The sequence below is a fragment of the Hesperophylax consimilis genome, chromosome 4 (genome assembly GCF_061612785.1).
Source record: "Hesperophylax consimilis isolate HC1 chromosome 4, BYU_Hcon_1.0, whole genome shotgun sequence".
Taxonomy (NCBI): Eukaryota; Metazoa; Arthropoda; class Insecta; order Trichoptera; family Limnephilidae; genus Hesperophylax; species Hesperophylax consimilis.
This window is the reverse complement of record NC_142839.1, coordinates 37,902,000-37,923,267: the sequence shown is the minus strand read 5'-3', so window position 1 is coordinate 37,923,267 and position 21,268 is coordinate 37,902,000. Positions and strand designations below refer to the sequence as shown.

The 21,268-nt window shown below is 36.7% G+C and overlaps 1 protein-coding gene across 1 annotated transcript in view; it reads right to left on the bottom strand.

Moving 5' to 3' along the window:
* The window catches only part of NFAT (nuclear factor of activated T cells 3), a 145,352-nt gene extending 128,875 nt beyond the window's left edge, over positions 1-16,477 (bottom strand). Inside the window, exon 1 of the mRNA XM_089630925.1 lies at positions 16,098-16,477. Coding sequence (XP_089487051.1) covers positions 16,098-16,179 — 82 coding nt within the window. The 5' untranslated portion in view covers positions 16,180-16,477. The remainder of the gene's footprint in view (positions 1-16,097) is intronic.
* Positions 16,478-21,268: the final 4,791 nt, after the last annotated feature.

The window sequence follows — 21,268 nt, the reverse complement described above, 5'->3', positions numbered from 1 at the left end:
CACTACTCGCTTCGACGAAGTCCTCGACGAAGTTAGCCGAAGTTCGAAGTGCGTGCCCACACACTCGTGCAACTTCGCGAGTAACGCTTTGAGTCTGGGGCGCATTTACCGACAACAATCGGAAGTAGGGCGAAGCGAAGCGAAGTTGCCCGAAGCGAAGTGAAGTTCGTGCCCACACTATCGTATTCGGTCAACTTCGATCAACTTCGCGAGTAGTGTAGCTGGGCTTTAAGATTCTCCCAGAATCTCCGAAATCACTTTTCAGAAATGAAAAGTTGTTAGATTGGATGCGTCTAGAAACCAAATCTGGGTAGACTGGTATTTCGCAGCCTTCCTCTCCCCCTTCTCTCTATTTGAAGTGACACAATATAAATTATAAGAAACAAATGTAACATTTTATAATACAAATATATAGATCAAAGTGGTGTTACGACGCATTATGCTACGTATACAAACGCGAGCCGGACTGCCGAGCTGAACCAGAACTTTGCGGTTTTTTCGTTCTTTTCCCGTAACTAGTGGCTCGGCTCGCGTTTCTTTTGGAAAATGTATACGTACCATTCATTACATTGTGCAGTTGAGAGTCGGAAATATTATAATCTCTGCAAACCCTGCACGTTGTATACAAATCCTTTGTACCAAATTAGTTACCCTCGAAAGCAGAAGGTTAACTTTAAACATTTGGAGTGAAAAGACGATTTCCGAAAACCAATTAATCAGGAACCCAAAATAACACTAATTTCAATGTTTCAATTTATCTTTCAAAGGAACTGAAAGAAGCTTGCAACCCACATAGTTTTGACTGATATTTCTTTTAAATGTAGGTTTTGTTCGTAAATTCATTTTAAGAATAATTTAGGAAAATATGAGTCTTACTGGCGGTACGCCAATTTTGTATAGACACCGACTTTTGATACTATAATACTGTGATAATTCCGGGTGGATTAAAAAATCTTGAGTAGGTACTAATAATTTCAAAGTATCCGTCATGTCTGACAAGTGCATTGAACATTTTAAACTTCCAAGAATTCTGCGGTGTGACGGTGTAAGAAAAAATAGTAATGTGATAATAATATAATGAAATAAAGTATAATACATAAAACAAGGAATTTAGTCACAAAGATCACAAAGTAAGCACATGTACACCGTATTGTATTATTGCTGTTTTGCATGCCAAGTTCGCAGCGTGCTTTTCGATTTTATCAATAAGGTCTTCCACACGTACACTTCGGAGCGGCAGTACCAAACGCCACTCCAGGCCGCCGCGCAGAAAAGTAAAACGTTTTTGAAAGGGCCCGTTCCCACTTTCGTTTTAAAAACGGAGGCGGGTCCCGTTTTAAAAACGGATGCCCTAGTGGCTGTAGTGGATGTATGAAGCTGTTCACACTTTTCACGATTTTAAAACGGATCCGGCATTTTTTGTCAGATGGATCGCCAGCGCAGCGCGTCCGTTTTAAAATCGTGTCGGAACTCACTCATAGTTTTGTATGGAGCTGTTCACACTTGTCGCCTAGTCCTTCCGGCAGAGTCCCCGCCACACCCCGACCCCTCCCCTACCGCTCCCAGTCGCAAGGAAGCAGGCACGCTGCTTTTAATTCCACTGGTCGAAGAAAGAGTTGTGCTGTGGGATAAAACGACAGGGTATAAAAATAATTCATTAAAATTATCGGCTTGGCGAAAAGTTTGCTGTTTATTCATGCCGGATTTTGAGAAATAGCCTTTCTTCAGGACAAATGCACTCTCTTAATTTTGTATTTTGATATGATAAGCTCTCTGAAACTCGTTCCAGTAGATGGTTAAAGGAAGTGATAGACATTCTAAAATAATTAAAGAACTTTAGTTCATCACTTCTTAACTCACCAATTAACACTTGGAAAGTTCTTGCAGAAAATCTTTCAGCTATGATTGGGTGACACCAAAATTTTCTTTTCACTCTTTTGACTCTTCCTTCTTTTTAATAAGTACCACATGACAACAAGAGCTTCATCGTCGTCCATTGCGCACCATCGTCTACTGAAGAATGAGGAAATAAAATGTTTTGGTTGAATCAAACATTTTTTTTTGTAGAGTGGGATTCGATTTTAAAACGGATCCGTTTTTAAAACGGAGATGTCAACAGGGTCATAGGGCATCCGATTTTAAAACGGGACCCGCCTCCGATTTAAAAACGGAAGTGGGAATAGGCCCTAAGACTTCTCTGCTCGGCGGCCTGCAGCGGCGCGTGGTACCGCCGCTCCAAAGCGTACGTGTGGCAGAGCCTAATGTTCATATAATTAGGATTTGCTAATTCCGCACGTTTTTTAAAATCTCGCGGGATTAAGGGATAGAATTTAGAAATCCCTCAAGATTTGTTGGATTTTTATTGAAGGTAATTAAATTGAAATCTGTGAAAAGTTCATATACAATTTTTTTTTATTATTTGGTTTCAATTATCTTTGATACTAGTTATATTATTTTTAAAAAAATATAAAAAAACAATAAAAAGGAGATACAGTTGGTCATTTAAGAGGACTTTTCGTAACAATCATTTTTGGTATTAGTAATATTATAAAAAATATATTGAAAAGGTAACATAATAAGTATTTTAAGAAGACGGAAAAAAATACGTAAAAAACATGACTATGAAGATTTATAGAAAAACGTACGAGAAACGGACATTTTGGCACAAAAGGCCGGCACCGGTCATCATGAAGGTGTCTGCTAACTGAAGGTCCATATGATACCTCCCGTTCTCAAAAGGTACTTCTCTTTCTTCAAAATCGATTGCAGGTCCGAGCTTGAAATGCGCCTCTATTCTCTCTACATAATTTCAAGTCCATTTCCTCTTCCAATGTCAATGTTTGAATACGGCTTATTTATATGTATAAACAGCACGTTGCTGGTATAAATTTAGTTTTTTTTAATCCCATAAATTTCGCACATGAAAATCCCAAATATCCGCGGGAAGAAATATTGCTGAAAACTCACGGGATTGCAAACATTATTCATAATATATGATTTGCTACATTCTACGGACTACGTATTGCAGTCGTGACCAGACATCGGAATAGCCATCAATATACGGAATACTGTTTGATTAATTTGTGATCCACACTACACAAGGTAGTTTCAAATCTTCGTGCAAAGACATGAACCTGTGGAAGAAGATGTGATTACAATAATTGGCCCGTATTCAAGTCTGAAAACCAATGTACATGGGCAAAAGTATTTTAGCAAAGGATAAATAATTCCACGTACGCCCAAAGAGGCAGACTGATGTGTGCATGTTTTTGCCAGTTTTTCAGGTGTTTCTCTTTGGAAAGTGCTTCTTTCAACACCTTAATATCAGTCTCAAACACGACTTTCATTATAAAACATACGTTTTCCATCAACGATCCTTACGATTCAAGCGTTTTTAGCAAATTAATCAATTCAAATAAATGGGGTCGGTAGGAATCTGGGGGCCAGAGTGTCCGGGAGTGACGGACGTATGAATCTATCCCTTCCACTATGGTGCAAGGCGATGGGTCGAGAGAGTCCTGCTGGAAAGGTCAAAAGGTTTCCCTCAACCGGCCTCTCACGATCCGTCCCGCCATGCAGTAGGTGGGCAGAGCAACCGCCGCCAAGACCTAGACACACCTCACCCCATGAAACCGGGCACCGCTGCTAAGACACCAAACGTAGTGACCCACACATTTCCTATGGCAGAGGTTTTGATTATGATTGATAACTGTATTTAATGTTATATTAAGTTCATATGTATTATTTTATTTCTATAATTGTAAAGCTGCACATCTCGACAGGAAGGCTCCAGTGAGGTGAGCAGCTTATAGTATATCGCTATCCCATTTATCGAAGTGTTCGGCATGATACATTATCAAGGAAAATGCAAAAATAATAGGATTTTCACGAAGAAGTGTTCCGACCTTGTCCTAATGTATTCGTAATTTACTAAAACTTTATCAGGAAACCTATTAATTCGTTCGAAAGGCCTGCAATCCCGTTTTTACCCGGAATTACCAATTGTTTGAAGAGTTTCCCTTTGGAACACCAGACCCCTTCCGAAGGGCTAGATGCGTGAAATAAAAAATGAACTCTAAAGTGTTTCAGGCCCAAGCGATTCTGTTAATTTTTTATGCATTTTCTCATGGCATACGGGTATAAATCGCATCTCAAAAAATTCCAGCTAGGGCGAAATTCCAAAACCACCAGCGCACGAAAGGTTTTCCAGAGCTAAATTATCAGTAGTCATTTTTCTCAGTGTATGTACATATAGGAGAATAAGAATAAGCATCTCATTCTTACAAAAATAAGAAGTAGAGCACTAAAACAGAACAAGTGGAAATTTTCGGGCCCTCCAAAAATGATAGTGGATGATAACCCACAGGCCTCAGTTTTCAACATACTACACAAACCTATTGAGTGATAACCTAAAGACGCAGATCCAGAGCCAAATGGACCAGTGGTACCTACGCACAAGCAAAGCACTTCTCGCTCAATTATCGTCTAATTATCTATACTATTAGGAAACTGACTGCGACTGCGACTGGTCATCAACAAAAACAACACTCAATTACACAAATCATCAAATCAATAGACAAGTACTTGCCACAGATCACTCACTCAACGAATGTCATTGATTCAATGAATAGACAATAGAGAAACGAAAATATTTCAAATACTAATTTAGGTTGCGACTGTCTGTAACCGCGGGTTAATGAACTCTGCAACTTCTGATTGCGATTTTAGATTTTTACCTGAGGATTATAGTATCTGGGGACAGTGGACAGAAAGTAATAAATACTCAGTCCCAGAATAAAATACTTTGAAGATTTTGTAACCTGTGATATTTAAAAATACTTAGGAACCAGGTATTTTGGAGATTTGTCACAAGTACAAAGTACCGCATAAAAATACCCGGTACTTTTATGATGCAGCGCCCCACAGATGTTCACCGAAGGAAGGGTGCATGGGTTCGCTGCTTTGATGCGCCACAGAATAGCCGAGACGAGTCAGCACTACCAGAGATCGGACAACACTCTTGTCCAGGCCGTTGCCCAGTGGCAGGGAGCGCCTCTACACCGGAGATGGAGAATTTCACTCAAGCCACCATAAAGTCCTCATGTGTTCATCAATTTATTATTTTATTTATTTATTTATTTTTATGTATTAACTTAAATGTAAACTTTTTTATGGCAGGCAGAGCATTACACACACCGCTCTGTCCAGCTGAAATAAACATTATTATTATAGCCCTTGAGGTGTTTTTGCACAAAAACGGCGCTATACAAGTTATCCAAGTATTATTATTATTATTATTATTTACTGGGTACGATAAATACGCCTCTCCTCTACTTCAAAAATAATTTTGATTGTGAAAAATGGAACCCTAGTGCATCTTTTACCATCTCCCTCGACATATGTTATGTTAACCAAATGTTATTTTTTTTAAATTACTTCGGCAGCTTTACCGAAATCATAATCTGAAAACACAACGATATAGGTACATTTCAAAAATTAATTTATGTAGGTAGTAATAATAATTAACAAAAGACTGCTTCTTATCTACAATAACTAATAATTACGTACCTACTAAATAAGTCCCAAAGAGAGCGACGTCATCATACAAAAAATAGCTTTAGATAAATTGAAGGTTTTCCCATCTTTTCCTTTGAGTGGAATACGAATAATTTTTTTAATTAAGTACTTTTAAGTTACTAGATTCCTTTTGTCAAACGATTTTAATGCCTATTACCTATATTTGTGACGATATAAGGCATACCAAGAATATACACATTTTTGGCTTGTAGCTTCCTCATTACAACGTTCCGCGTTTGAACTACGGTAGAATTGTTGTATTGTCCCATAATCCTGCCCTGCGCAGTCGATGCTGTTTACAGAGCAGGGTAGTAAACTATTGTATTGTCTTCTGTATTGTTCTCACGTGTTCCCGGCATAATATTTACATTCATTAATTATCGAAAACAAAAGAGAAATTAAAATAAATGTAATTAAAAAGCCGAATGAAGAAGTAAGTAAGAGAAGAATCCAAAAATCAATCCAAAGCAATATTACAAATTTACAAAGCTTATCGTCGAGAAATGACAATAAAATAATATTAACACAGACAAAAGTCAAAAATATTCATAATGTTTAGTTTTAAATCATATTGACTGATAGTGTTAGTGCTGTGATAGCGGCAAAGGAGCGAAACGCCACGTATGGGTTGGTATTGTCGGCAAGTCGGATAATGGAATGCATCGTATTGAGCGGGTTCAATAACTCCAGATTGTGAAGATGAGACGTGAGACGAGATGGATGACGAAGGCGTTCCAAGTCATCACATCCGCCTAATACTTGATAATGCGCACCGAGCTGCTACACCTACATAATATATGTGAGGGAAAGCACGTCACAAACATCGGTGTTTCTGCTGTAATCGTCGTTGCACGCACTTTCAAACTGAGTACAACGCTCGTGTCGTTTGTTTTCCAATAATGTGATTAGAGCAGAGATAGATAATTATGTCAATAGATTGAGCAGTGCTCGTATGCAGTGGCGGCTACCGCTAAAAAGCGTTGAAGCAACGCACTCCCTAAATTTCGGTCAATCTAAAAATAAAATAATAAAAAAACAAAAATCCTTAAAACCTAAAAAAAAAACGGCTCGAATTTTCGTTTTTTGTATCACGTCGTCATAAGTCACGTGGTGCGAGCGGATTCCATATCGCTCACCGAGAAATGTCGCATGAGAACATCAATTATTATGAAAATTTAAAATTTCTCCGAAACATGAGCGGCGTTGATCAATGTCTCGGAACTCTTCGACGATGCGAATATACCCGAATACATAATATATTTATTTGTCGCGCCGAGATGGCACCAGTTTAGTTCTCAGTTCGCATGCATGCACTTCCAGCAGGTCGGTATAAGCTTCATTGCTAGTATTTGACATTTAGTAGTAACTGACAATATTTTTAGCGCACCACTTACATTCGTGAGTGCAAGCCGCCACTGCTCCCATGTTATTCGATGCTCCGTAAGCTAAAACTGAAGCTGTAGAGGCGTTAAAACCTATGAATTTTCACACACGAGGAATGTATCAATACAGGCTTACAGTTTGTTAAAATGTTCCAATAGCGGATATCGAGAGGACATCTCGATAAATGTGGGACACCATTCGGAATACTTGCGGATCAAAGAATGAAGCCGAATAATAGTATCTCGCAACTAAACAATCGATATGTATCACTTATCAATAATAAAAAATAAGCTCTTCATCGCACCAATATTTAAAAAAAAGTGTTGGACATTGAATGATGCCAACGGCACATTATAGTAATACATAATAATAATATACCAACAATGAGTAAAATATATTTACAGTACTGACATAATATTTATTATGGTATTGGCCTTTACGGCAATCATGAATTATGGATATTATTAAAATAAAATGCCAGCAAAAACTATTAATAAACACCAGCTTTGCATCTAACAATATATTAACTTTATTTCCAGAGATGTGCTTTATTTCAAATAAATCCATTTAAAATGGAAATGCAAAATGCAAAATGGGTATTTTGCATTTTGCATTTTAAATGCTTTTCTAAAAACCATTTTGCATTTTGCATTTTAAATGCTTTTCTCAATGCATTTTCCATTTTAAATGCTTTTTTGCAACATTCTTCCTACTATCTCCACTCATCTTTTTTTCATAAGCGCCAAATATCACTCGGTCCTCAACCTCGCTATGAGAGATAATTTACATTTGTCAATTGAGTGATACCATTACAAAAAATACTGATTCAAATACTGAACATGGCCATGACGCTGTAATATTAAATGTTAGATAGCAGTTTCTATGTTTTTACGTTGGCAACATTAGTCCTGCGCAAATTTTTTGTGGTTTCATAATCTGTAGTCGTGGTGTTTTTGGATTTACCATCATGTAATATGTTTGTTCTACATTGATGTCCATTATTAACCCTTCGTCGGGCGCAGCCGGCCTCAGAGGCCAACAAAAGACATTTTTTCCCTCTCCAATTCTCAAAGGCGGCCTCCCGCCCTTCCCTCATTTTACTCGCCTAACTTTAGGAACCTTACATGGCGCCCGTCTTCAGTCAGTCGTCGGTCTTTACGCAGCTCACTTACACCTTACACTCAGCTTCACAGGCCGCCTGCGCCCGATTGCATCACAATTTTGAAGGTGACCTTTTTCAGGATATTTTTATTTGCAGTTGTTCATTATACTCAATTATGCCTGTTCTGTATGAAGTTTATCAGTATCTTGATAAATAAGTTCTGTATTGGACCCTGGCCTTTCAGGCAGAGTGCGCCCGATTGAATTATAATTTCAGTTTTAGGCATTTTATATACATATGTTTCTGCCGAAATGGCTAGAAAAGATAATCTCTCTCAACGCAATGATGCTGATGATATGGTGACGTTTCTTCTCGATGATGATGCTTCTGAAGATCCAGCTTTGGTTGAAGATTTAGGCGATGAGAGCGACATCGGACAACTAGCTCGGCGAAGTCTGAATACAAGTGGAATGCCGATTCAGTTGCAAACTCGCTTCCAATAAAACACATCCCCTACAACACATCAAAAAAGGCAAAAGTGTGGAATATGCGTGTTTGAATCAGGATTTAGGAGGATGACGAATTACGAATGTTTAGGTTGTCATCAACCGATCTGTTTACTCCACGTAAACGCGCTGTGCCAAACTTGTTTTTCGGCTGCTGATCTGGGAACCTCATCGTCCATATCTGGCTACGGCTGCAGTCAGTAGAGACTACCACCTACCTTACCTTTAAATTTTTATTACTTTAAAACTTTTATTACTTTTATGGAGCTCGGTTTGACCAATTATTTTGAACACTGTTTTTGGAAAATTGTTTATTTTAGTTTATGGTTGGTAATGTTTAATAAACTGATTATTTTGTGTTATATTTGGTTTAATTCCTTTCTATAGATCCTAGATCCTAGTAAAGACTACCCGACAAGTATTTTGTATTAGAATTAATATAGTGGAAGGTGGGGGCTAAAAATATATTGGTGGCCTCTCAGGCCGGGTGCGCCCGATTTCGGTTCGCCCATAGGTGTGCCTGACGGAGGGTTAAATGACAAAATTGTTTAAAAATTCTATAATTATTTTAATTGTTTGACCTGAGAAACCATTTTGCATTTTCAATGCATTTTGAAAATAGGTATTTTGCATTTTGCATTTGAAATGCTTTTCTAAAAACCATTTTGCATTTTGCATTTTCAAATGGAAAAATTTTGAACCATTTCCATTTTGCATTTCAAATGGTTTTGGGTACCCATTTTGCACATCTCTGTTTATTTCTAGGCAATATTGAAGGGACAATAAATTAAGTTAGGTAGGAGGGAAATATGTAGCATTTTGGCTCTTATTCTGTTTCTTCGGCCGCTGTTCCCAACTTTTCCAACGATCAATCTCTGGCTCCAAATTATCCCTTCCCTATTCCCTTATATTCAAATCGGTTACGATATCTTTGGACACGAAATTGCATCAAGCTTATTTTGTTGCTTTACAGGCACCATATACGAGATATAAAGTCAGAAAGTTCGTGACATGGAGGAGCTTGCCGAACAAAGAAAGGCTTCAGGAAATGTTTATTATTATTTTAAGTAAATTTAAACTTGAAAAGCTCAGTGTTAGTGAAGAAAAACAGAGGTAGGCTTACTTAAATCTTAAAATTTAAAATGCGCGTAAATGAATAATTTTGTAATAAAAGGTAATTTATTTTTATACGTGTTACAAAATTACAAGTACTATATCGATGTGTTAGAGTTTTTTTTCCGTCTAGCTTGCATGAAATGGAACACTGTGAAGGTGGAAACACATTATTAAAACCCGACGCGACCCGATGAAACGCGATGCGTGTTGAGTCGAATCAAATGTATTGTTTTCTTATGACCAGAAACACACTATGAACATCCGACATGGCGTCGCGTCGGATGTTCATAGTGTGTTTCTGGTCATAAGAAAACAATACATTTGATTCGACTCAACACGCATCGCGTTTCATCGGGTCGCGTCGGGTTTTAATAATGTGTTTCGACCTTGAGCCGCTTTCAGTTGCTTCGTTCCTTTCCCATAATTCGTTCGATTCGGCTCGCGCAAATTTTTGCCTTTAAATACACTTGCGGTTTTTCGGAGCAAAATATATAGGTTAGGTTGTTTTTCTCCTTATTTTTGTTATATGATAATAGAAGTTTTTATATTTTCCCTTTTTGTTACAAGTACAGATAATAATTTCCTAACTGGAATCTCCCGAGCTGAGGATTTCATATTGATATTAAAATTTAATTATGTGAATATTATTATGAAGTTACTGAAAGAATTATTATAAATAAATAATATATTATACATATAGTGATTTTAGTGCAATTGTGTTCAAGCTCAAACAGGCGAGAGATATAAAATCATAATATTATGTATGTACACATGGAAATATTATTTGGGTTTTAGACGTTGCAATGTTGCTGTGATTTTTGAAAGAGAGTGGGATTTGGATTAGTTTAGTACCATAGTAAAAGAAGTTTTTAAATTGTCAGCGTTTATTATGCGAAAAACGATCCGTTTCTTTCATGGACCAACGTTTCAGACAGTCTTGAACTGATTTGACTCCCTCATTCGGCTGTCAGAAACTTTGCTTCGGGTAGAAAGAGAAAACGCAGCGCAAAAATCCAACAATTTTAGTCGTGTTTCGTTTCTTTCTTACATGGATGGTTATTGTTGAAACAATTGATAGTCAATAATCGAAAGTATTTATAGTACATTTATTATTATACTAGTACAGTAGCACTTGGCGATCAACTTGATCAACCTTGGGCGCTATGAATCGTCCGAAAATAATACAATATTGAAAGCAGCCGATGAGCGCGCGCTTGATGTTAATGAAATTTCACCACGGGGCGCAGAATAATTTGCCGGAAAGTGTCACTCCTCGTTAGTCGTTTAGTTGATAGGCTCCACCTCCACCAGGAAGAGCCTTGAAACTGTTGTGCTTGATGCTTGTTCAGCGGACCATTATATCACGCCAAAACATTGATTATCAAAAACATTATGTTCGGTCAACTGGTGAAAAATATTAAGCAATATGTTTGATAAGTTCCGTAAGATTAGCTGTTCATAACGTTAAACGTCCGCTAACCCCCGACGCACGTCTTTTTCCTTGTACTCATTGCACATTTTTAAAACCATTTAAGAGGAAGCTACAAGCCAAAAATGTGTATATTCTTGGTATACCGTATATTGTAGGTAATAGGCATTAAAATCGTACAAACGGAGTCTAGAAACCTTTCGATTTCAAGCACAAAACTGATTTTCATTTATTTTGTAAATAATTTTATAAGAAAGCAAAAAAGTTAATCGAGTGAAACTGTCACAGATAATCGTAGCTATAATACTGTATTTTTAATGTTGTTTCCTTTACGCGTTCATACATTTCTATTGAAAAAAAATTTTTTTTAGTAGTTTGCATTTATATTTTTTATTGAGAAATTTGTAATTTGTAATTTTATTTGTATTCTACTCAAGCGAAGCGATAGGAAAACCTTCAATTTATCTAAAGCATATTTTTTGGTATTCATAGTGTACACCAATTCGTTATAAAGATTAATCAAAATAGTGATTTAGCATTAAGGCGATGCATTATGCACTACATCGTGTAATATTTTTAATTGAGCCGCTATCAATAACAACCCTTACGTAGATGGCGATAAGGTTTAAATTCCCGTTTAACACCATCCGCCTGTTTTGATTTATGCAAGAAAAAACATGGCCAAAAAGTGCCTTTTATTTTATTTTGTGGATGTTCAGGCATAAATATTTAATTTTTTCGATCGTTTTATAAATAACTTAATTTGCCACATTATACAATAAAATCATAACCGAAAACGGGTTCGTAAGTAGGAGATTTTGAACTTTAAAGCAGTTTTTATAGGCCTTTACATTATTTTTTTCTGGGCTTATAAAAAGACATTTCTAAAAAATACTCGATTATTTCAAAGGCCAAAATGTATTCTACTCGCAGTATTTAATTAAAGCATCTGAAACATTTCTAGGCGACCAAATTTTCGAACCAAAAACACATGATTTTGCATTACTACGTATGGTATCGCCTTAAGCTTCGCCTTAAGCTTCGCCTTAACTCCTCGGGCTAATTTGCTCGGTTATGGGAAGTTTGTTTTTTTCTGATTGATTTCTTTATACTTCTGCTACCACTATTAATGCAATTTGTTTAAAAACGCCGTAAAATCCATAATTTAGTAACATTTTAAAAACAATACTTTCTGTAATAAATTATTTTCAGATCTCTCCAACGCACACGCCTCAGAGACCTGTTATAAGTCTATTTTATACTTCCCCTGCCCACTGCCAATAATTGCAATTCACAGCTGAGTTCTAATACTGGATGGTATTACAAGGTGTCCAAAAAGGGTAGCGAATATTTGATAGTTGGATAAACCAAAAAATATTAATATTAAAATGCGTTATTTATTCTTTACGTAGGTCAGTGTCTATAATGACCTGAACAAATATTTAGCAAATATATGTTGTCCAGATGCCACCCTTTGCGCTGCTGGCACTCGTCTAAACGTCGTTGTTGCCAATCTTCGCTCAAAATAAATAAAAATAAACCCAATAGCTATCAACTTATAAGACAAGCTGGGTCTTGAACTTTCGAGTAATTAAACAAAATACATAGTTGTAGAAAAATAAACCAAGCTGAGTCTTGAATACTAAACAAAGTACAGGAGTATAGGAAAATGAACCCAATAGCTAACAATTTATAAGACAAGCTGGGTCTTGTACTTTTGAATAATTAAACAAATTACAAGTACATTATTTATAGAAAAATAAAACAAAGCTAAGTCTTGAATAATTATTAAACAAAGTACAGGGTTATAAAAAAAATAACCCAGTAGCTAATAATTTATAAAACAAGCTGCGTCTTGAACTTTTGAATAATTAAATAAAGTACAGGGTTAAAGAAAAATAAACCAAAGTCTTTAATGTTATCAAACAAAGTAAAGGCTTATAAAAAAATAAACCCAATAACAAACAATGTATACGACAAGCTGGGTTTTGAATAAATATTAAGAGGGAAAAAATAACACTTCTGAAGCAGCAATAATTATTTTTGATAGGCAGGGAGGCCTCGGGTACCCACTTTCCTCTTTGGCACAATGACCCGTTGCCTTTCTAAACTAAAATAATATTGATTCCCTGTCAGTTCTTGTAGAATTTTCGCTGCCCAATTTGACATAGATGCATATTATAATATATCTATTACTTTCCATTGAGGTATATAGATAGAGCCAGCTTTGGCGTTCGAAGTATGGGCCACGCATATCGGATCATTGTCCGATGTGAGATATCACGGGCATCATTCGGATACAAGTTACGAGCGCTTGCCGGGCACAGGTCTCCTGCGATAACTTCAAAATGCCGACATGCACGCTGATATATTGTACATGTCGTACTGGAAATTATAGGGAAAGCAATAGTATCATCATTCATCGTGTAAATTGACTTATTAATGTTAAAAACTCGTGGAGCATTTGCACGGCGGCGCGCGGGCGCCGGTCACCTACGACTCATTCGTTGAGTTCGTTCGCGGTCGGAAGGATTCGGGCGACATCGACAGCAGCCACACCCCCTTCCTACTTCCCTCAGGGGAACAATATTTCACACTGATATTGCATGTAATGTAGTCTATTCATATATGTATAACTCAATGTTACTTTCGTAGTAGTTCGATAAAAAAAGATCATGAATTTGAGATGAAAGAGCGAAAACAAACAATAATTACAGTTGTAACGCTAGCATACTATATTTCATAGTTAGATCATTACATTACTATCAGAGATGTGCTTTATTTCAAATAAATCCATTTCAAATGGAAATGCAAAATGCAAAATGGGTATTTTGCATTTTGCATTTTAAATGCTTTTCTAAAAACCATTTTGCATTTTGTATTTTAAATGCTTTTCTCAATGCATTTTCCATTTTAAATGCTTTTTTGCAACATTCTTCCTACTAGGTAAGTTTTTTTTTGGTAAGTTTTTAGATTCTCACGGCCAAAAGCATTTTTGTTGTTTGTTTTTGGGGTGTTATGTCGTGTTGCGCTAACTCCTTCTTTAGCCGACGTTTCGGACAGCGTTGCAGTGTCCATCATCAGGGCAGATCCGGTAGATCCGAAGATGTGTGGATCTTCGGATCTACCGGATCTGCCCTGATGATGGACACTGCAACGCTGTCCGAAACGTCGGCTAAAGAAGGAGTTAGCGCAACACGGCATAACACCCCAAAAACAAACAACAAAAATTCTTCCTACTATCTCCACTAATCTTTTTTTTCATAAGCCCCAAATATCAGTCGGTCCTCAACCTCGCTATGAGAGATAATTTACATTTGTAAAGTTGCTCCCTGGTAGGAGCCCTGGCAATTGAGTAATACCATTACAAAAAATATTGATTCAAATACTTAACATGGGGCCATGACGCTGTAATATTAAATGTTAGATAGCAGTTTCTATGTTTTTACGTTGGCAATATTAGTCCCGCGCAAATTTTTTGTGGTTTCATAATCTGTAGTCGTGATGTTTTTGGATTTACCATCATGTAATATGTTTGTTCTACATTGATGTCCATTATTAAATGACAAAATTGTTTAAAAATTCTATAATTATTTTAATTGTTTGACCTGAGAAACCATTTTGCATTTTCAATGCATTTTGAAAATAGGTATTTTGCATTTTGCATTTGAAATGCTTTTCTAAAAACCATTTTGCATTTTGCATTTTCAAATGGAAAAGTTTTAACCCATTTCCATTTTGCATTTCAAATGGTTTTGGGTACCCATTTTGCACATCTCTGATTACTATACGTTATCAATGTTACTACTGGTATAGACTAAGATGAACAACAGAATAATGTGATGACATAAAATGAATAATTCGATTTTATACATACACACCAGTACCTACATACATAATATTTACGTACGTTCATGGGTAATATTACTTTACACCTTAGCTTCTGGGTTGAAAATATTTACAAAATATTAAAGAGGAAATATTAAAACTAATTATAATATTAGATTGGAACGAGTTACCTACCGGTAATGTTTTTCCTCCTTTATATAATCCGGGCCTCTTCAAGACCCTCATTAATAAATCTCTTCCTACAGCCATATCTTCGAATTTTTTACATTCGAGTCGAACCCTTGGCTTTTGAATGTCGATATAGTGTCACCCTTTGGTGTCACCTTACCCAACTTTAACCTCGCACTATCCGACCAAGAATTTAAAGCGTTAATATATTTATCCCAGGCAGTCATTGAGCAGACCAGTCGACAGAAATAGGTTGTTTAAACATTTTCTAAAAATGTCAACAAAGATACGCTATCCGACAAAAAATAATGAAGCAGCATAATATCGACATACTTACAGTTACGTATTAATAAAATGATTACGGCAGGTCATGAAACAGTTCGCAGGTATCATGAATTGGCAGTAGGGAACTAGACCTAGCTGCCGTACTGTTGAGTGCTGAGTCAAGGTCACGCACATTACGTACACTGTACCTAGTCGTGTAGTTACTGAGCCAATGGACAGGTAGAATTAGCCAATTATCATAAACAATGTTCATCCACTTCAATTCTAACGAATAAATTAGCAAGTTGTCAACTTTAAAATGTGTTAAAAATGTAAAAAAATAATCATACTCAACAGCGTACATTTGTTTACAAATAATATAACATTTACGCGGGCTCGGAGTGTCATTATATCAGCGTGTTCGTTGTTTACGCGGGTGAGCATTTCATAGTTATCGGGATATTATGTAAATAAATATATAAAAAATAAAGTCAAACGTCAACATCTTATAAAAATGATTTGCCGAAAGGACGGTGCCATTAGTTGTCACTCTGCTGAATTCTATCGTTCAGACAATTTTACGAGAAAAAAACGGAAACACGGCGATTTATTAGAATACTAATCATTTTACGAAAAAATAATAAACCTAGATAAAAAGCGAGACGCCATATTGTGTAGAGATTATTATAATAATATCACATACCGGTTCCCCTCACAGGTTTTCCTTTGGTTGTAGAGGCCATCGCTTTCGAAGATTTGTCTTCGGTAGAGCATTTTAACAACATAGCACTGTATTGTTTTAATGTTTTCACGATTCACTTATTTATTTTCACTGTTGCACAACTATTCAAAACAAAACCAAACATTTGTGCACATTGAAAAGACCCACATTGACTCTCAGCTGACAATAGACTAATTTGATTGGTCGATGCAATATGACGTACATCGTGACTGTCCCGTCTTTTCATAAGCATCAATATTTTATGGTAATTAAGCAATTAATCGAGGTACCAAACATTGCGTATTGTCATTTTGATCGTAATTATTTTATTACTAATTGTATTTATTTTGACAACCCGAAACTTTACATTACATTCCGTCATAAATGTAAACAAAGCCAATGTTGCCACTGCAAAACTTTAAATTAAGTAGGCACCCGAAGATCTTGGTGGGTTTTCAAAATAAGTGTAATGTCAGAAAACACTTGTAAATTTATTTGTGTTTTCTAAAATCTGCTGCATCCACTTTATTATTCAAATAAGAGATTCATCCAACGGGTCGGTAGTTCGGTAGTGAATCGACAAAAACCGAGTGCTGTAAAAACGCGAGAAATGTTGTGCAATGTATGTCGCATGATCTCTGCACACTGCAGATAAGCTATGTAGCTAGAACCTTAGAAAATTGTCGGTATTGAGGATTTCTATTTTCGCATTTGCCACCTTTACGCTGAATGCCGTTATCTTATTATTGTCAAATTGACTAATGGTAATTAGATCCAGTGGCGGCGTAGGGTAGATTGGCACCCGGGGCGGTTTTGTATTGAGCACCCCTACTTAAAATAAAACACCGAATACTAAACATGCTTACGAGACCTTATTTTACTGAAATATTCGATGACATTATCAAAATTTATATTCCTGTCTCTTTCAATTGATAAAATCGAAAGATTGGTTAGTCGCGCTTGGCTCATTGTGGATCTTAAATAAGATTTTATTAATTTTAACTTTGAAAAGCTTCTTTCACATGAAGTCACCGAAACACAGATTGTCAAAAAAAATCTAAGACACAGCGCTAAACTTGGAACTGACTCAGAATAGCCCCATTTTACAATGAATCTGAGGAGCTCCAATGTATTCCATTGAACTGCTTCGTGGGCAGAAATGTTGGCGGCTTCTAAATGGCGCCTCAATCGTAATATCTCCAACACGATATCCTCTGCTGAAAATTCATCGTAAATTTTTAATAAATTTGGAACCATTCCACGAAGATCTCCTTCTGGTGATGTTACCAACGTTTTTGTCTGAACAACACTAATTGTAACCAGAATAAAATCCACTGCCCTGTAACGATGGTCTAGTTCTTTGTAAAATCTATCGTGACATTCTAACATTGCTCTCTGCAGCTCGCCTGGTAATGTAAGACCAGCATCTAGGGCCATTTCTCCGGGCATACGTTTACAAAATCTCCTCCTTCCTCTTTTTGCTTCAATCGGAATGTCAAAGTCCTCACATATTTTTGTTGCGTAGCAAATAGCCTTTTCCACTATTTGATTGCGTTGGCTTTGAAGAAAAATTTGAAGGGCCTTAATCTTTATTACACACTTTTCTAACGATAGCCCAGATGTTTGAATATACTTTTGCGTCTGATTAACTTCTTCTAGTACTTCACACCAAAAGGAAAGATAGCATAGAAAACTGAAGTCACACAAAGCCGCTTCCCTTGTCTCAACGTTTTCTTTACTGGTGTTGGGATCACACATATCTTCGAGTGTTGATACAAGCTTCTCAAAATTATTCTTCAATGGTTTAACAGCGTCGTGATGAGCACTCCATCTTGTCTCTGATAGCCGTTTAACGGAAACGCCTACATTTTTCATTAATATTTCCCACCGATGTGTGGATGATGAAAAGAATGTGTGAACTCTTTCTACAGTTCCGAAAAAAGTTAAACTTGAAGAAACGCTACCAAACGAGTGCACTCCACATAGATTAAGCGAATGATTTGCACAAGGCGAAAACAACGCTTTCGGATTGCGTTCTTTGATTTTTGCTTGTACACCACCATGAATTCCTGCCATGGTTGCAGCATTATCATATCCTTGGGCTCGACATAGATGTATGTCTAAATTATCACTCCCCAGCTGTGTAAGGATATTTTCAGCAAGATCAACTGCAGTCTTTCCAGCTATAGGGAAAAAACCTAGAAATGATTCCTTCACTTCAACTTGATCGCCTTGAATATGAACATATCTGATCAACATGTGATATATCTGGAGTGCTGTCAAAAATAATTCCAAAATATTTGGCTTTTTTGTGTCGTCTTTTAGGCTCTTCACCCCTTCCACCCTCGCAGTGAGCAGCGCAGCAGTCTTTATAGGGAGATTTTGTGCGCATTATGTATTATGTAGGCGTCAGACTCAGCTCTAAAATATAAAAGATGATCGCACGCCAAATATCGCTCTCCATACAATTCCATGAGACCTGTCACACCTAGCGCTTTTATGCGCAGATGAACCATAGACAGTACACATCTTACGCCGTTACGCACCCCCCACTCCGCGGTGAACAGATGACAGCTGTCAATTCAGTACAAAGAAATGGAATTTCGTAGCAGCTCTCTAATTCGTCTGACTCCTTCCCCTACCATACGAAGAAATATTTTATAGCGTCGTGTGACGGTAGAAAATATAAGCGCTCGCGGTTCAAAAGATATCTGCTTGCGCTTTTATAGCTGTGTGTGACGCAGGTCTTTTTTGACTGCACAAGTGTGTTGTCGTTGTCACCCATATATAAACTGTTGTCACCCTTTGGTCCTTGGTACCCGGGGCGGACCGCCCCCCCCGCCCCCCCTTTACGCCGCCACTGATTAGATCTTGATATATAAAAATCACGTGTCACTTTGTTCGTGCACGCTAAACTCCGAAACCGCCCAACCGATTTGAATGAAATTTTGTGAATGTGTATGTTTGGTCCCAGCTTGAAATATAGGATAGTTTTGGACCCAAGTATAAAAAAACATTTTTTTAACGATTTTTTGTTTTTATTTTTTAGATTTATCATCCAAAGATACATACAGCCACAAATTTTCTTCCCTATATGTAAAACAATCTCTGGCAGGACAACGTCTTTTATTATAATATACATTCCAAATAGTTGAGTTAAATTTTAACTGATTTCTAATCTTAATATATGTATAAAAAATTCAGCCTGCGTATGTGTGCCCGCAAAACTGAAAAATTAATCGATTGACATCACTGAATATTTCAAATTTTGTTGTTATTAGTGCCAGGAGTGTTTAGATATTTAAATGGTAGAAGTAGTCGGTGACGCCTAAGGATTACGCAATATCTCTGCACCGTAATGAGATATGGGGTCGAATTAAAATCGATGTAATTTAGTTTTTTTAAAGTAACATTGTGGTATAATAAGTCTAATGATATTGGTAGAAATACTACCGAAATTTGTGAAAATCAATTGAATTTTTCTGAAAATCAATCTAAATTTTTGAAAATCTACCAAATTTAGTTAGTATTCTCCGAAAATGTACTGAAGTTTTTGAATCCTGGGAACAAATATTTTGAAATCTCCAAATTTCAAGAGCCACCCCTCAACATAAATTCGAAAATTTTGGGCATATCACCACCAATCTAGCCTATCAATTTTTGTGTCCAATCTACCGATTTCTCTTTTAAATCTACCGATTTTCATTTTCGCCGTATGGCAACACTGTCCACAATGTTATGTCAAATTATTTACGGAAATAGGTGGCCGGATAACTACTCATAAAAATAACGATTCAACACACTTTTAAAAAGTGGTATAAAGTCATGAAAAGTAATGAAACATAAACTAGGTTACGTATGTAACTATTCAATCTAGTTTTTGTTTCGTCACTTTTTAAAGGTTTGTTGAATTGTCATTTTGATGGGCAAAGAACACTCTTTTTCACTTTTTGATATAGTGGCCAAAAAGGCCCCTTTCTCTTTCATCATTAGTTTAAATGGTAATTATTTACCTACGACTACCGTTTGAGAAAATATTCCGTACATGTTAGGTTAGGTTGGATTAGGTAGAATTAAATCACAAACCAGTCTATACAAACCTAGCGTAGCCCACAAACTACTTGAAAACTGGGATATAACTCTAAAGGGGACGCGAGCAGGCGTTATTAAAGGGGCAATTTTTTGTAGTAGTAAAAACGGTAGTCGTAGGTAAATATTTACCGTTTAAATTATTGTTGTTGGAAAATATGATTTAGTTTTTGTGAAAATTTATTTGCATTGGTACATGGCTGCAGTTAGGGGGATAATTTACGTAGGATTTGTTTTGGTTTTTTAAATTTTTGGCGTTTACACCGTACTGGGCGAGACAATTGATGGACGCGTTTCTATGGGTTGGAATACCCGAGACTTAAGTGCTAAGTGACTCTTCAATAATTGTTTTAGGTCATTTAGAGAACAGTCACTTACATCTAAATTCTTTGCTAGTTCGTTCAATAGCACCACTCCCCTCGTCATGCTATGATTTGCCAGGACTTCGGTTTTGCCTTACTCTGAATAGGTCATGGTATCGACTTCGGCTGTAGTGGTCTGGTACATATAAATCATAGCATCCCAAGAGGAATGGGCTATCGATAAAATAGTTCCATATTTTGAAAGACATAATAGATAGACTTGCTTTCCGCCTAGTTTCCAGACTCACAGAATTAGTTTCATCAAGAAAGTCAATATGGTGTATGAATCTAGGATAGGTTCCATGCGTCCGCATATAGACATATCTGAGGAATTTCTTCTGGATTTGTTCTATCATATCAATGTACTTCTGGTGGTACGGTGCCCAAACATCGCTCGCATACTCCAGCTTGCTTCTCAGTATGCCATCGAAGCTAACATAGCATCTTGGTTATTGAACTGCTTGTATGTCCTAATGACGAACCCAAGAAGTTTGTAGCAAGACTGAGTGAGCTGCGATATATGATCAGAGAATTTCAGTTCAGGATCAAAGACTACACCGAGATCCTTTACGGAATTTACACGTGATAGTGTTTCGCCCTTTATCTTATAATCGTAAAATATAGTATTTAGAGAACGAGTGTAAGACATAGTGACACATTTTTTTGTATTGAAATCAAATTTGTTTCTCAACGACCATTCAG